At 30.9% G+C, this 17,793-nt stretch overlaps 2 protein-coding genes across 3 annotated transcripts; one reads left to right on the top strand and one right to left on the bottom strand.

Annotated features, from left to right (window-relative positions):
* The first annotated feature begins 80 nt into the window (after positions 1-80).
* LOC128386555 (histone deacetylase 4-like) lies at positions 81-17,456 on the top strand. Of its 2 annotated transcripts, XM_053345602.1 has the most exons (7): positions 81-1,096; positions 2,905-2,957; positions 3,734-3,949; positions 11,265-13,755; positions 13,843-13,991; positions 14,945-15,077; positions 15,199-17,456. In XM_053345602.1, the coding sequence occupies exons 1-7, from the start codon at positions 696-698 to the stop codon at positions 15,245-15,247; spliced, it is 3,492 nt and encodes a 1,163-aa protein (XP_053201577.1). In that variant the 5' UTR covers positions 81-695; the 3' UTR covers positions 15,248-17,456. The 2 variants fall into 2 exon arrangements, with proteins under 2 accessions (XP_053201577.1, XP_053201578.1); XM_053345603.1 differs by lacking the exon at positions 3,734-3,949.
* LOC128386564 (doublesex- and mab-3-related transcription factor DM-W-like) lies at positions 8,588-10,501 on the bottom strand. Its single transcript, XM_053345611.1, has 4 exons — positions 10,220-10,501; positions 9,921-10,121; positions 9,480-9,725; positions 8,588-9,382 (listed from the first exon to the last, which is right to left on the bottom strand). The coding sequence occupies exons 1-4, from the start codon at positions 10,296-10,298 to the stop codon at positions 9,345-9,347; spliced, it is 564 nt and encodes a 187-aa protein (XP_053201586.1). The 5' UTR covers positions 10,299-10,501; the 3' UTR covers positions 8,588-9,344.
* Positions 17,457-17,793: the final 337 nt, after the last annotated feature.

Genomic DNA, 17,793 nt, shown 5'->3' on the forward strand with positions numbered 1-17,793 from the left:
CAAGTGTCGATCTCTGGTGGAAATTATAAGAACTCGAATTTTTTATTCGAAGATAAAAAGAAAAGGAAAAAATATTAATAGGGATCAGTTATCCATTCGTTTGAACAACAACAACAGTAAATTAGAAAACATGATGAGTTAAGGCTACTTTTTGTTACCTTTAGACAGAATAGAAGAAAGAGATTTCGATCATCATCTTCTTCTTGTCTTCAACGTTATCATCATCATTAATTCCCGTGCAACTCTCACTTTCTAGTCTTTCGTTTCGTTTTTTCGCCTTTTTATCTTCTCTCATCCTCTCTCATTTCCCCTTACTTTTCTCTCTCCTTCTCTCTCTCTCTTTCTCTGTTTTTCTCCCTTCCATTCGCTCAATTTGTATTTATCTTACTTTCTCTGTTATTTTCTCTCTCTCTCTCTCTCTCTCTCCTTTATTTATCTCTATTTCTCCCTCTCTCAATTTCTCTCAATTTTTCTTATCTCTTTTTTTTCTCTTTTCTTGTTCTCCTGTGTATGTTTCGTGTCTATGTTTCTGTCTTTCATGATTGTCACAAATCACTCTTCATCTGTCTAATTTCTCTGTCTGTGTTAAATCATCCCTCATCATCTTCATCTTCATTTTCATTATCATCTTGGTCTTTTTCGTATTCTCTATCGTCATCTTCACCTCTTTCTGTTTCTCTTGTTTCTTCAACTCAATGTTTATCAAAGAGAAACATAAACACAGTGCCATTGCCTCTTCGGAGGTTAAACAACGCCTGCAAGAATTTGTTTTAAATAAACAGCGAGAGGCTAATCAACAAAAACCACAATCAAATCAACTACCACCACAACAACAACCTCAACCACAACAACCACCACCAACATCCCAATCACCACAACAACAACATCAACAACAATTACCAACACAAGTATCGACATTAGCACAACACCACCACCACCTTCAGCATCATCATCACCATCAACCACAACAACCTCATCGCAATGCAACCGGATCAGTGTGTAATTCAATTACGGGAACAATCAACAATGGACAACCACCGGGTACCTGTAAATCCTCCATAACCAATAATTCAAATCAATTCGTACACCTTGCTTGGTGAGTCTCTCTCTCTCTCTCTCTCTCTCTCTCTCTCTCCTCCATTGAGACCACTTATTCTCTCATTTATCATCTCCCTCGTATTACAACACCAACATTCAATAATATTATTCTTCAAGATTTTGCAATGAATCCACTTCTATTTACACAGATTGACATAGGAAAAAGAAAGTGGGTGCAAAATTGTTCTGCATGGGAAACATGCTATTGATATGATTTTATTAAACACAAATTATACGCATATGATATTTTCTATTACTATTATTACTATCATTGTAGGTTAATTTGTTTCCTATTAGTAATAGATATATTGATTTATATGATATTCCAAACAGAAAACTCAATAGTCTCTCTCTCTCTCTCTCTCTCTCTCTCTCTCTCTCTCTCTCTCTTGTTTTCTTTCTTTCTCACTTTCCCTTTTATATTTCCACCATTTTCAGTTATTTCTGTTGATTCAATTCTTGTCATTTTAGTTACAATTCATTTTTAGTATTTACACCATCATTAAATATCATCATTGCTTTTACAAGATGGTTACACTCTCCCCCTCTCTCTCTCTCTCTCTCTCTCTCTCTCTCACTTTCTCTCTCTCTTTTCTCCCTCGTCATCCATTTTCGAGATTCTTTCTTATTTTATTGATCTAATATAAATTAGGCTATCATGAAACCTTAATTCACAGAAATGATTAACAAAATTTTACATTTGATTATCATCTTGTTCATCGACATGATTGTTGTTTTTTGACCTTGTTTCAGTTTAGTGATTCCTGATTTTGATTTGATTTGATTTTTAGCTATTCCTTATTACTATTATTATGTTTACTTATTCATTGCTATTTGTTTATGTCCATTGACAGGGCTGTTTACATGTTAACAGTTTACAATTACGTTTAATACTATTTGTATTATTGATTGTTTGATATTATTATTTTTGTCTAAAATTTATCGTCAATCATTTCAGTTTATCAAATGTTATTAATTTATAATCTAAAACATAAAGTAATCAAATATCAAAAGAAATTGATGGAAACATCATAATTACAGATTAATCATGTTTATTATTAAATGGTAGTAGTAAAAAGTGAAAGATGATTAAAACTATCATTTTAATTAGAATCTCTTGAAAAATTGTAATTGTTGACGAATATGATTTCATAACAACAAAAGTGGATTCGATATATATAAAAATAAATGGTGTTAAGAGGTTAAGGGGAAAACTCATCTTCCTCATCCTCATGCTGTTTTAATAAAGAAACATTAAGCTTCCAAGAAAATGTTAAGAAAACATTATTAGATGAATGCTTTTTTTAGCCTTGGAAGATGAAGATCGTAATGATGATACACTTTGAAAATTGTCCATTGGGTTGGTTAGGGTTAAATTTGGAAACATTTTCAATGTTTAAATATAGTTAGTTAATTGTTGATCCATGGAAAGTGAGAGTAAATTGAATAACAAGGAAGTTGACAGTTACTCGCCAACACGTTTCAGTGTTTCTTTCATGTATCTTTCCTTTTTCTCATTTACTATTTTCATTGAATTTATCTCCATTATTATTAGAAAGATGATCATCTCCATGTGATAATCTAGGTGACCTAGAGAGTTTATTCAATTTGACAAAAATAAACTTTGTTGTGGGAGGAAGATTAAACTATTAGGAAGAGATAAAGTGAGAGATGATGATGATAATAATAATATTATCTTCAACGATGGTCATCTTTTTTTTATCCACATAATCTTATCCAATCACTTGTTCCCTTTCATTCAATCACAACTAATTCCTTTTAACTTATTTTCTTTTACCACCATAGGAATCCAGTCTCTGGAAAATATGAAGAAAACTTAAGCACCTTAAGGAAAACAGGTAAATATGTTTTATTAATTGAAACGTAGGTGTTGATGATGATGAAAACAACTGTGATAATTAACCTGATTACCGTTACAATAGAGACAATGATCCATGTATCTTTCAAATCACCCTCATCATCATCATCAGCATCCTTTTCACATTTACAGTTATGAGTATAAAAATATACTCGTAACGTTGATATTAAGTGTGTATATTGAACAGAAAGAGTCAAGTTATAATTGGCAACTTAACAGAATAAGAAGATCGAGTGAAGATGCAAAGAACGACAACTTTGAAGATGATGAAGAGAGAGAGAGAGAGAGAGAGAGAGAGAGAGAGAGAGAGAGAGAGAGAGAGAGAGAGAGATGAAAACGTCATTATTGTCAAGGTCTTTCTACAATTTTCCTTGCAAGTTAAGCAAACATTAACATGCATTTAAAAAAAGCACCAATTTAACTTACATATAATGTTATTAATATAATAATGATAATATTATTAATTGCAACCACATCTACAATGATAATTACAATTGCAATTTACTGTAACAACAAAAATTTACACCTTGATACACTTTTTGTTTTTTTATATACTATGGTTGTATTTTCAATGCTTGATAATTTTCCTCCACCTCAGCTCATCCAAATCCATTATCAGAATCAATTATCCCTTGTTATGTGATTTAATTGCACAATTAATTAACTAATAAATAACTTCTCTCTCTCTTTTTCTCTCTCTCTCTCTGTGCTTCTGTACTATCCTCTCATCATAAATTCATCTTGAACCATCAACAGCTTCCGAACCTAATTTAAAAGTGCGATCAGCATTAAAGCAAAAAGTTATCGAACGGAGAAGTAACCAATCACCTCTTCTCAAACGTAAATTACCTAAAAATCGAGGTCGACATGGTCCAATATCGACTGGATCATCTTCCCTAGTGCATCAACATTCCTTGTATGGATCTATCACCGAAGGCTCAGCTTCGGCTCCTGTTTCCGCATCATCATCAAGTATGCATGAAAAATTAATCACTTCTATTTACTAATTACAATTAATGACAATTTCACAACACGATACATATAATCCTTTTTTCATATTTCATATGTATTGTTTATCATCTCTCTCATTCTCTCTCTGTCTTAGTCTGTATCATTGCCGAATGATACACATCTAAATATAATTCATCTCTCATGCTCATCATGATGATTTTTCCTCAAGAAATTCTTGTCAAGGTTGTAAACTTCAGGCCGATGATATTTTGCTTATGATTATCTTTATAGTTTACTAATTAACAAGACTTTCTCTCTGATTCTAATTGAAAATCATATGATTCAAATCAACAAGTAATCAATTGACTCAAAGTCAGTTAGAAATTATCATCATCAACATTAATTATGTTCCAATATTTTTCCATTATATTAATCAATATTATACTCTCTTGTTGATTAATATAATAATAACATTTCTCTTTCATTTATTATCAGCTGACATGATGATTAGCCTCATAGTTTCGAACAATAATTAACAGTAATTATTAATCAATTAGTGTGATTATAATTTTTTGATCATCACTTTAATCATGAAATTTTCTCTCTCTCCATTAATATGGTTCTTTGACTTTCAAGTTCATCATTATATCTCCATGATTACTCATTAAACAGTAACAATTCTGATGAGTATTATATTTCTTGAAGATAATCAAGGAAAATAAAAAGAACTAAATTTCCCAAACCAAAATAGTTAACTGATACAGCTTTGAACATTTAAATTGTTTAGCCTTGATTAAGAAAAAAAATCGAAGTATATTTATATCTTATTACATTTACAGTTATAATCTAAGCTTGAAAATCGCTCTGCTTGTATTTTAATCACAATGATCAAGTTATTTTCAGTCTAATATCCTCTTCAGCTGATTTAAAATACTCACTGAGTTTTCAGGAGGAGGTGAAGGTGGAGAAACTTAAATTAGAACTATTTTGGGATAAACTTGACACTCTCAAGGTTACAGATCATATGTTTCATATTCACAGTGATGATCATTTTCAGATAATCAAATGTAAACAATAATTTACCAAGAGAAACCAGAATCACCTTTTGGAGATGAAAACATTAATTACTATTACGGAACTTTACTGTTATTAGTTTATTGTTTCTGGTTATTTGGCTGTTTCCGGCTTTCTGATAATCATATGCCCAATTTCGTCTAATTTTTAATCAACTGATTAGTTTATCAATCGTTTCTCACCTGAAATTTTTCAAAAAAAAACAATTAGCTAGACGATAAAGTCAATTAACTAGCAGAATCAGTTTTCCCAGTCGATCCATAACTCTTCATATCGATAGTAATTAACTCCTGGTCATAGTGAAATCCCTTTACCAAAATAACAAATGAAAACAAACAATTACAATTATGAAACTGATTAATGATTAATTTTTATCAATCAAATCGCTAAATACTATAAATTGAAACAATAGTCAATATTGTTTACAATTGTTGTTCAGAGGAAAATGATCCTCATCATTTTACAGATAAATCCTTTTAAAGTAAAATGATTATTTTGATGATTGGACAATTCCAACATCATCATCATCATCATTCTGATCATTTCAATTCTTATATTGTTTTAAAATTTCAAAGTTTCTCCTTCCATCATCATCTTTATCATGTGTTTTTAGAACTTTTTACTTTTCGTCAAACATCATCATCATCATCACCATCTTCATCTTCATCTTCATCATCCTTATCATCATCTTACATGTACTATCTGTTTGCCTCTATTTTTATAAATACAAGCAAACGTCCTTGAGCGATTACTCTGTTTACCCATAAATTGTTGCAAAAATGGGATAAACATCATCATAATTATAATCATAATCATCATGCTCATTCTCATTGAACGACATTGAGCTTTTTTCCTTAGCATTTCAATGCCTCAGGCTCAATCAGAATTAAAATATTATCGTTATCATCATCAATATAATCAATGATTTCTCACATAAGCTAATTTACTAGCAGCGCTAATTACTAATTCAAAATTCAACAATCAACTGATTGATTGTTTTTCCTCTGTAATTTATCATCACATCACTTTTATAATTAAGGTGAACGACTTTAATTGTGTTAATTGTTGAACTTTAATAATTTCTAGTAATCAATTAACAAAATTGACTTTAATCACAATAAGGTCAAGAAAAAATTTTCTTAATCTTGTTTACAAAAAATCACTAACTAATTATTCAAGTTAATTTAATGTTTTTTTTTTAATTTACTTTCTAATGATTATCATCAGTTAATTATTTTTTTTGTTGTTTTCAACTCTTTAATTTTTCTCTTCTCTTTAAATTTCATTTTCATTACAATTTAATTTTCTTATCAGCGTAACAATTTGATTCTCAGCATCACCATGATTACAATAACGATTGATTAATTTTAGAAAGTTAACTTGATTACCTTGATTTTGATTCTAAATTTTTTTCTGTTTCCTTATTTCCATCTCAATTATACACATACACTTATTTATACTCTATCATTATTGTAAGAAATTAATGTGTCATCAATTAACTTGATTATCACATTTCGTTAAGGACGTTCAGACGAAACAATCTCAACGTTGACAACGAAACGATAATAAAAACGAGATGAAGATCAACTAATAATATAAATATTCTGATTATATATTAATAGTATTGAGGGAAAAAAGGTAATAGAATTTAAATTGTAATTATCTAACTGTAAATACTTAACAACAGAAAAGTGAATTACAATTAAAATATTAATAATAAATTGGAAATGTAATTTAACCAAACATTGACATTGAAAATGAAACATTGTTACATAATTGAGGAATCAGTTAATTGTCTTGATTATCATAATTAATTATTAACTGTAGTTTATTTTAAATAGTAATTGTTGTTATATTATGTATCGGATTTTAAAGTAATTATTTTAATCAAATTTTTAAATTGTCAACCTTGAAAATTGTAAAAAAAAAGAAAACAATTTGATACTAATGCTTTTTGATTAACAATTTACCTTGATTATTTTTTCAGTTTAGTTAATTTGTTTTGTGATTCAATTAATTGATGATTAATTATGATTTGGTTTTGTGAATTAAGAGGAAGACTTAATAATGATGATGATTGAAACAATTTGATTTAAATTGCATCGGTTTTTTTTTGTTAAATCATCAGTTAAGATTAATTGATTTACAGGTTTGAGAAAATGTTTCCTTTCTTGATTATCTTTATTAGATTTACGATTAACAAGAAAACAACTATAATTAGTTAATTGTAATCAGAAATCATCAAATAAGTGCAATATGATTACAATTAGCTAATCAACTGTTATAACAATTGTTTGCAAAATCTAATACAATTATAAATAACTGAAAAGAAAAGTCAACTCACTAATCAATTGATCGTTAAATTATCAATGATTATCACAATCAACTAATTCTCAATTGGATTGTTAATCATGACCAATTTTCGATTCAAAATAGAAAATTAATTTTACGTTATTTAATTTCTACATTGATTATTGTTTTGATGATCAACTTATGATATATTTACCTGTTTCTCGATTGGCCAATAATCATAACCTTACCTTGATTAGATTTGATATTTTTGTTCATTTTATAATGATTTAGTGTCTTTCTCATTCATTATTGTTATTATCATGATTATTATTACTTTTATGATTGTTTCTTATGTGAGCATAAAAATAATACGAGAATTGTAATATTATGAGAAACTAAAAATACATTTGACATTGAAGTTATTGTTACCATGAAGTATTAGATATTTTGTCTGATCGTTTTTCAAATATATCATTTTAATTTATATTTTCTCGTCTTATTGATGATATATTTTCCTATCCATTGATTTGTTTGTGGCTTCGTCCTTATCATCATAGTTAAAATGATTATATGCTGATGATATTTTCGCTCATTTCTCTATGGACATTTTCTTATTGTCTTCCTGTTGATTGTTGATGTTTCTCTCTCTCTCTCTTTCATTGCTTGTTGATTGTTGTTGATCATGATGAATCCATTGAAAGATAAATACCTGTTTTCATTTCTCCATGGAAAGAAAAAGTAGCAAAGAATGTTTTTTTTTCACTCTAACCTCTGTTACTATGTATATTTCAAATTGAAAGCTTCATTAATCCCATCGGTTTTTCAATCTCTTTCGTTAGTTTCTTTCTTTTTCTCTCTCTCTTAAAAAGTAGGTCAGGTTAGGTAAGTTGTTATAATAAACTCTATAAAAACCAGGATTTTTACTGGTAAAAAGGTAGGGAAAAGTAAGGTTTCTCTTTCTTTTTCACTGTTACACTCTGTTCTGTACTTGCCTCTACCATATCATCAGACATTGATAATTTAGTTTCTATTTATAACTTTCAGTGTTGTTGCTGCTGCTCAGGTTCACATATACATAGACATTTATACACATACAGAAAGATATAAACATGTACATGAACATGCATATACTCATAACAATATTATAAAAGAATGAGATTGAAATGATGATGATGATGAAAAAAGAAGTAAAATGAAGAAAAAAATCTATTGATATAAACTTTTCTCTTCCTATGATGATGACAAAAAATATGATGGTGATGATGAAAAACAATTACACCAACATGAAGAGTATCTTCCTTATCCTTGAGATTTATTGTTTACATTATGGCTACATGATTAATACAATTAAATAGATAAAAAAAAATATCATATCTAATTGATGAGAATGATAATTAATAATTAATAAGTTGAACAAGAGTCACAATGATTTTCCTTTGATTACAATCATTGAAATTAGATTGATATTTTTTTGTCCTTAAAAGGGGAAAGTTAATTAATTTCATTCCGAGTGATGTGACCTTAATTGTAGCCGTAATTATAACAGATAATTTGATTAGATAACAGGGACGCAGATTTTAATGGTTAAGGTTAAAGACCAGAGTAAATTGTTGGTTAATTGCGAATTGAGAAATATGGAAATTTGTTCCTTTTGCTTTCCAAAAAGGGGTTAACACAATAACAACACTTTCGTTTTCTTTTTTTTGATTTTTTCACAAAATAATCAAGATTAATTACGATGCGAGTTAATGCTTTGGATTTTTTTCGTCTTTTGATTGGACATAATATCAGGACCGATGAGTAGAATCAATAACAGGGTACATTCATTTGATGAACAATTGGATTAAAAACATTGACACAGAAATACATTGAGAAAAAAACAGACTAAAAGATAATAACCAATACAAAAAAAAAATGGGAAGAATTTGTTGGCTTTTGATTAGAACTCGGTCTTTGACCGTTATCAGTTACACATTGATCTAAGATCCATTAAAAACAAATGACATAAATTATTGATTAAAAGGGTTTAAAATGTTGATTTGTTTGGGTTCTAGTGGAAGTTTAACTTCCTTTCTGACTTCTTATAAACTGTAAGAAATGATAGAAAAGACAGAAATAGAAGCATGATTAGAAAATTGAATTAGTTGTTACAATTCAAACAATTATTAATGAGTAAATTACTTACTTTCGATAATATTGTCATAAACAGAGTCGTTAGTAGCTTCTTCGAGGTCTTGGACCATAACTACCAAACTATGAAAGAGCATATCGTCTTCTTCCGTGAGTCTCAATTCTTCACGAAAGAAGTGTAGAAGATCTTGAATATTAGAGTCAACCACTTCATGAGGGATTGACTTATCAACGGGTGATTTACTCCTGACTTCATCGCCCAGTTCAGCCATATGAGTAGTGAGCTTGTCACATTCTGTTTCTAAAAAGAGAATCAAGAAGAAATCAAAAGAAAAAGCAATCAAATTAGAAATGTAAAATTTATCAATAATAATAAGAGAGTATAAACAAAGGGAAAGAAAAGCTAAAAATTGAATAAAACCTTGAGTGAGAGAAAGAGAGAACAGAAAAGAAAGGGAAAGAGTCAATTCTTAACTCTTTTTTTCTTTATTCTTACCTAATACTGTCTTTTTGCTCTTTTTGTTCTTCATGCGTTCATTGTAGATAGCAATCATGTCTGCTTTCTTACCAAGCCTGGCTTCTTCGGCATTTCCATTTCTTTTGATATATTGCATATCTGCCATATACTCTTGTCGTTCTTTAGTTTCAATACATTTGCGACATTTACAGTCTCGATGCTTACAATGTCGCTTATGCCCTAAAGAAAAAAAAGAAGAAAAAAAAATGCGAGAAGAAAAATATTAACCCTAATGTCTCATTGAAAATGGAAGAAGATTAAAAATTTGTTAATCTTACCTTTGAGTAAAACTTTGATTCCGTGATTCAAGCATATAGCACAATTAGGTTCTCGTTTCTTTTTCTTCTCGTCATTCATGATAGTAGATGATTATAATTAAAATAAATATCAAACAAATATTATGGCACAATCAAAACAGAAAATTAATTCTTAACAAACACAACAATCAAAGCGACTCAGTTATTGGAAAAAGACTCGAGCGCCTCCACTGGTTGTGTAAAGTTTTCCAACTAACGTGAATTGTGAAGAGCTGAATTTAAATAAACCCTAACTCAGAGTCTCTTCTTGTAACCAGAATATAAAATTACATTTGTAACAATTAGAAGAAAATTAATCATTCTAATGAAATTAATTAGCTGATGGAAACAAAAAAAGATATTCTCTGTGTATTTATGACGAATGGATTTACTGTTTGACTTTTCTTTCTTTACCATTGGTCTGTTGTTATCTAATCTTAATCTAAACTAATTGAAATCGTTTCAAGTTCCCAATCAATTGATTAGCAATTTGTCCACATCCAAGTGATAATTAAAGATAAAGACCTAATGATGAAAATGATGAAAAAAAAGTTCCCATTGTGTTGGCCTGTATTTTTTTGTTCTTCATGTTTTCTGGGTCTTGGTTCCTTGTGATTGTTGAACCAGAATTTGAATGTTTCTATTCACTTTCTCTCTCTTTCTATTTTCCTCCTTTTTTCATCTTCTTTTCCTCTCATTTCATGATGATCATGCTGATGAAAAGTATTATAAATATAGAGAGAACACCAAGTACATGAAGAAGAGAAAAATATTCTCCTGAACCTTTTATTCCTCTTTCTCTTTCCATGTCTATTTATATATTTGGCCTTTTCTATTTATAGTTCAATCTATTTTTCTCTTTCTTCTTGCCTTTGGTATTAATCTGAGTCTTACTTGTTTTCTCTTTCTTTTTCTCTGTCTATCTTTTTACTTCTTCTTCTTCCTTTGATGCTGTTGTTCCTGTTATTTTCTTCATCTTCTCCATCCCCTCTCTCTCTCTCACTCACTCTTGTTTGCATCATCTCAGTGATACAAGAAAATAGTCCACCAACAAGTCCCTATGGAAGTTCATCGATAAAACCTTTGGATTCAGATAATTCAGGGAATTTGCTTTCTCATTCTTCGCATCCAGATGATTGTCATATAACTAATTTTATAACCGGAAATCATATTGACAGGGGAGGAGGAGGCAGTGGGAATGGTAGTCCTCCATTGCATTCGTCGTCGCTTCATCATTCGGGAGCCATTCTATCACATTCTTATGTCCATCCTCATCCACATCCAGCCACCACTCATCATGTAGCCTCAATCGATGGTTCAATTGGTCATCCGACGATAATTAAGTCAAACCATCGTCGATTAGGACGAACTCACTCAGCACCTCTTCCTTTAGGTCACCTTAAACTACATTCAGCCTCTTCGTCACCCGTCTCATCACTTACTACTTGTACCACATCTTCATCTCCCTCTGACCATCAATCGTCAACACCTCAACAAGTAACACCTTCATCATCATCCCAACATCATCGGAATCTTGTTAAACAACATATTAGGCAAACGGTGTTAACCCGAGCTTCAAGTAAACAACAACTTCAAAGTCAAAGTTTCGAAGAGGAAACAGAAGCGGCAATTGCTCAAGATGATATGGTTGATTCACCGCTGGGGGCTATGGGAGTTACATCATCTTCCAGTGGAGTGGGAACTATGGGATCAGCAGCATCTACACCTCCACTAACAGGATCGATATCCAATTTACCTGGTGGAAGCAGCATTCCAAGTCGAAAAGAAAGAATCAAACGCCAATACTCACAAGAAGCACCACCCACACCGGAAGAGGGAACATCTTCTTGTTCAATAAGTGGAATTGAGTCAAGTTATTCAATCGATTATTTAGCTAGTGGGAGTGGGTCAGGTTCGGTTGGTTCAGCGTCGAGTGGATGTAAATCTCGAGAAGCAACACCAACCGAATTGGGAGGAATTGTAAGAACGGGAAGCGGTGGAAATGGTAACACAAGTGGGGGAGAACCGATCATGATGAAACAATCGAGTCATGAACGGGAAGCATTCCTTGCCCAACAACGGGACTTGATATCACCTCAATTGCAAATGCCCCCAATTCAAGATCCCGCTTTATATGAGCAAATTATTTATCAACTTCAACAACAACTCATTTTATTTCAAGGACAACAACACAGTCAACCCTCCCCTCCGAATCATCAATCCTCTTCCTCACTGCACCATTCAAATTCATCCGTAATAACATCACATCCACACCATCCCTCACATGGACATCCACTTCCACCTCCACCACCACCGCCACCACCTTCCACTGTTGTTACTCATCATCACCCTCATCATCCACTCCATACAATATCATTGCTTCCAGAAGGAAATCAATATCCACAGATTCTTTCTCATTCCCGTTATCCATATTACGACTCAACTCGTCCACTTTCCCGAGCCTCATCAAGTCCTTTTGTAGCACTTAAATCATCGTCTTTGGAAAAGTCGTCATCTCTCTCACCACCAATTAACTCTAGAAAATCAACAACAGGCTTAGCCTACGATAATCTTATGCTCAAACATCAATGTTGCTGTGGAGATAATTCCTTCCACCCTGAACACTCTGGTCGATTACAATCGATTTGGGCTCGTCTCCAAGAAACTGGTCTTGCCTCAAGGTGTGAAAAGATTCGCTCACGAAAAGCATCACTAGAAGATGTCCAATTATGCCATTCAGAAGCTTATTCCTTACTTTTTGGAACTAGTCCTTTAAACCGACCAAAACTGGATGCCGCCAAATTGGCCGAGTTACCGATTAAATCTTTCGTTATGTTAGCCTGTGGTGGGATTGGCGTCGATTCTGATACAACTTGGAATGAGCTACACACCGCATCGGCTGCGTTAATGGCTGTTGGCTGTGTATGTGAATTGGCCTTGAAAGTTGCTCAAGGTGAATTGAAAAATGGTTTTGCCATTGTAAGGCCTCCAGGTCATCACGCTGAAGTTAACCAGGCGATGGGATTTTGTTTCTTTAATTCCTTGGCCATTGCAGCTCAAATGATACGAAAAAAGCACAACATGGAAACTATTTTAATTGTTGACTGGGATGTTCACCATGGTAATGGAATTCAGCAGATTTTTTATGACTCATCTCATGTACTGTACATTTCACTTCATCGTCATGATGATGGTAACTTTTTCCCCGGTACCGGTGATCCAACTGAAATCGGTATTGAAGATGGAACTGGTTTCAATGTGAACATCGCCTGGTCCGGTGGAATATCCCCCGAAACTAAAGGTGACGCTGAATATTTGGCAGCTTTTAGGTCAATTGTTTTACCAATTGCCAAAGACTTTGATCCGGAAATTATTCTGGTCGCTTGTGGGTTCGATGCTGCCGCTGGTCATCCACCACCATTGGGAGGTTATCAAGTGTCACCAGCATGTTTCGGCTGGATGACCAAACAATTGATGAAATTAGCTAACGGAAAACTTGTCTTAGCATTAGAAGGAGGGTAAGTGGTGACTTGTTTTTCCTTCTAACAATTTGAAACACAATCAAACTGACCATTTTAATTGTTCACTTATTGTTAATCTTTCAGGTACGATTTACCTTCGATATGTGATTGTGCCCAAGAAAGTGTAATGGCCTTGCTCGGGGATGAGACAACTCCTATTAATGACCAAGAGCTCAATCGACAGCCATCTCAACAGGCCATTGATACACTTAAAAAAGTTATTAACATTCAAGGTAATTTAAATTTGGATTTTAATTGTTGTTATTTTCTTGTTTACATTGATTAATGTTTACTTACACTTTACCAAGTTTCATGATTATATTGTGTTTAATTTTTGATAGCAATTTACATCTAGAGGCAACTTTAATTGCTAAGGGTTACAAATGATGATATTCTTGTTGTATAGTTAATTTAAAACAAAAAAAAATTTGATTGTAAATTTGATTGAGTTGTAATTTAGTGAATAAGTAAATTACATAACTTGATATTTTACATTCATCTTAAATGATTTACTTTATAAACAAGTTAATTATTTTTGAGGATAACAATTAATAGCAAGGTAATCCAGATTTTACAACAATTTGAGGTTTCACTTAATCAAATTAATTTTAATTTCTTTCATTGATAATAACCAAAAATAATCAAAATCTAGTTCACCTTTTTGATTAAAATTGCTGAATGGAAACAAAAATAAACAACCTTGCAAATTGTTATGATTTACACTTTAATCAACATTAAAATGATTAAGATTATCAATGATTATAATTACAGTTAATCTGTTTATGTAATAAACAAATAAATTTTAATCATTATGATAATTTAAAAATACCGTTAACATTTTGTTTATCTGATTGATTATCATAATATTTAAAAAAATCATTTAGAAAGTGAAATTAACCATATTGATTGAAATTTACCAGCAATTAAATTCAATAATAATAATCAGTTAATTGTTTTAAGATCATCATATAACCTTGTTTCATAATGAAACTTTCATTTAACATGAAACAATTTACAATATTTCTAGTTTCATTATGATTAATTCAAAATTAACCATGGAACAATTAACTGATTTAGTTTAATGATGACTTTTCATTTTCATCAAATTTTCTTTTGTATTCAATTAATCATTAATGATACATTGTTTCTCTTTAATTGTGATTAAATTGTCAATTGGCTCAAATAGCTGCTCATTGGCCTGTAGTTAAACGTTACGCTCATCTCATTGAATGTTCACATTTGGAAGCTCAAGAAGCCGATAACGATGAGTTCGGAGCACCCGCCTCAGCATTGGCCTCTCTTACCATGAAGCATTTAAAGTATGTAATTAACGGTTAATTGTTGAACAAAATTAACTAATTAAAATGACAAACCTTTTTTTTTTCTCAATGAACGATCAAATAACTAATTGTTTATTTCTGTTTCTTAACCAACAATTAGTTCTCAACCTTCAAGTGAGGAACCAATGGATCAAGATGTGGATAAATGAAAATCTTAATCAACCAAAGTGATAGAAGCAATTAAAATAGAAAAGAATCTTTGTCAAAATTATAATCGAAAGTGATGTTTACACCATGATGACAATTTTGATTGCGAAAACAAATTGTTATTGGTTAAACTTTTTTTCATTTCTAAAGAAACCAGATTATAATCCAAAGGGAATATTTCCATTGCTTTAATTAACGATGACAATGATTAAATTTAATCATGGATATTAAATGAAAGACAACAAGGTGACACTGATAATAATCATTTCATGTGCATCATCATCATTGTTATCATTCATATTGTGTTGATTAACCAGACCCACTTGGTATGAAATCCACCACCACCACCACCTCCAACCACCAACCATCACCATCGTCATTATCATCAAGGTACATTCATATACGTAAACCGCAAGGTACACCAAGCAAGAAGGATAAAGATATTAATGACAATTAATAGCAACAATTAACCAACCAGCAAGTTTCTCATTGGTGAAAAACTGATCATCAACAACTACAAACCATTCACAACCGCACCCTCCAAAGATCATCTTATGCCAAAACACACACACTTTGCTATATAATTAATAATATTACTATTGTTATTATTATCATCATGATTATAATTACTTTTATTATTATTGTCTAATGTTTTAATTTAGATAATGATAATATTAAGACAACCTCCACTCTTGTTTAACAACAATCCCCTTAATCTGATCATCTATCAATCTACTACTCTAATCAATTTTAACTATTACCTCTATTTCCGTCTTGGTCAAAGTAATTGAAGCAAACAAGATTGACCCAAGAAGCCAATTAATTGGCTAATTAATATAAATATGATATTGTAACAATAACTTAGACTCGTAATTCGTATTAAGTGTTAATCACTGTCTCTCTTTCTCATATACAAAAACAACCAATTAGAAATACAATTAGCTAATTGTTAATAAGAAATCTTGTTTGCTTCTCTCTCTCTCCCTCTCTCTCTTTAATTGTCACAGTTTAAAAGTTAAATTACCAATTAATCTTTATTGGTAATCAAGATTTGTAATCTTAATCCTTTGAGAGACAAAAAGCTCAGTTAATCCTGCTAATCAAAATTTTCTACCCACAATTAATGATTAGCAATTCTCAATCAATCGGACCATATTTGTTACTTTATAGCTTCACTGTTAAAAATTGTCACCCAAAATCCATAACCAATCAATACAATAATGAAAACAATTTAAGTCAACAAAAAATTCACAACCAAATAAGAAACATAATTAACACTCATGGAAACTTGTTTACATATTATGCTATTTAATAAGAAGATAAAAAAAAACCAAACAATTATAAATATTATAAGATAATATCATACAATACAATTAATATATTAATCTATTGCTACAATTGATTGTTAATTAGCCTTTGGTTTTCCAAGAAAAAAAAGACAAGAATCTAATTCAAGTTCATCTTAATAGCCTTTGCCTTTCTCTTACACTCCCTGATTGTTTTCCTTAATTTGATAATATAAACTTAATTGTCTTGCCAGAAAAACTTTTCTCAATGAAGAATCAGAAAAAGTTTAAAATTGTAATTGAAATGAATCAACATCGAGATGAATGAATCTGCTGAACCCTCAACAACCACCAAGGAATCACCTTTGCATTTGACTAATTTGTTTAATTACAATTTACTTGAAGACAAAACAATGATTTGCCATCATCATCCTCATCCTCATCCGCATCCTCATCTAATATACATATGATTATATTTTGTTTCTTGTCTCTTTGTTCAATGTCAATACCTTGTCATCTATTTCCCACTCCCACTCTCATCTTGACACCACTTCCACCTCCACCCTGAGCATCTCATCATTTTCTGTATCTTAACTCATATTTTGTTTCTGTTTATCTTTTTCGTTCATTTCTCTTGTTTTCTTGGTCGATTGGCTTAATTGTCTAATTATCATTTCTATTACCATAATTATTATTATGCCAAAATTGTTAACAAACAAATAAGATTTTCTAATCATTGACACACACCTCTGATGATAATTAATGATGAAAAGATGATCAAGACTAAATTAACTAAGGAATCAACCAGTTTCTCTAATTATTTTACAGTAAACTTTAAGTTATTTTGTAATTAACGAAATGATTAATGTTAAATTTTTGTTCCCTTTGTAACAATCATCAACATAATTAATTGTTTTCGACGTTATCGATATTTTTGTTTTCCTTTCCTTTCTCCTTTTCTTTTATTATTTCTAATTGTTACAATTAACTTTAATGTTTACTGTAAAATTGACAGAATCACAATGCTAGTCATTGATTAATAATCTATGATAATTATTACGATTTCAATATAATTATATAAATATAAATATTATACATAAATGTAATTCAGTTTAAACATTTCGATTTCTTTCATTTTTCAATCAAGATGATTTCGAATCAACAATTTATTTTTAATCATCACAATTAGACTGCCCTTACCTTGTTGATCATCTGATTGTTTATTTTTTTCCTCATTACCTAATTGACTTTTTTTCCGCTGT

Source organism: Panonychus citri, unplaced genomic scaffold (assembly GCF_014898815.1).
Source record: "Panonychus citri isolate SS breed McGregor unplaced genomic scaffold, ASM1489881v1 Contig00072, whole genome shotgun sequence".
Taxonomy (NCBI): Eukaryota; Metazoa; Arthropoda; class Arachnida; order Trombidiformes; family Tetranychidae; genus Panonychus; species Panonychus citri.

Coding starts and splice junctions, on each gene's coding strand:
- LOC128386564 (XM_053345611.1), bottom strand. CDS start 10,298: ATGAATGACGAGAAGAAAAAGAAACGAGAACCTAATTGTGCTATATGC. Junction 10,122..10,219: donor AATCAAAGTTTTACTCAAAG/GTAAGATTAACA, acceptor TTTTTTCTTTAG/GGCATAAGCGACATTGTAAG. Junction 9,726..9,920: donor GAGCAAAAAGACAGTATTAG/GTAAGAATAAAG, acceptor TTCTCTTTTTAG/AAACAGAATGTGACAAGCTC.
- LOC128386555 (XM_053345602.1), top strand. CDS start 696: ATGTTTATCAAAGAGAAACATAAACACAGTGCCATTGCCTCTTCGGAG. Junction 2,958..3,733: donor AAGCACCTTAAGGAAAACAG/GTAAATATGTTT, acceptor AACCATCAACAG/CTTCCGAACCTAATTTAAAA. Junction 13,992..14,944: donor AAAAGTTATTAACATTCAAG/GTAATTTAAATT, acceptor TGGCTCAAATAG/CTGCTCATTGGCCTGTAGTT.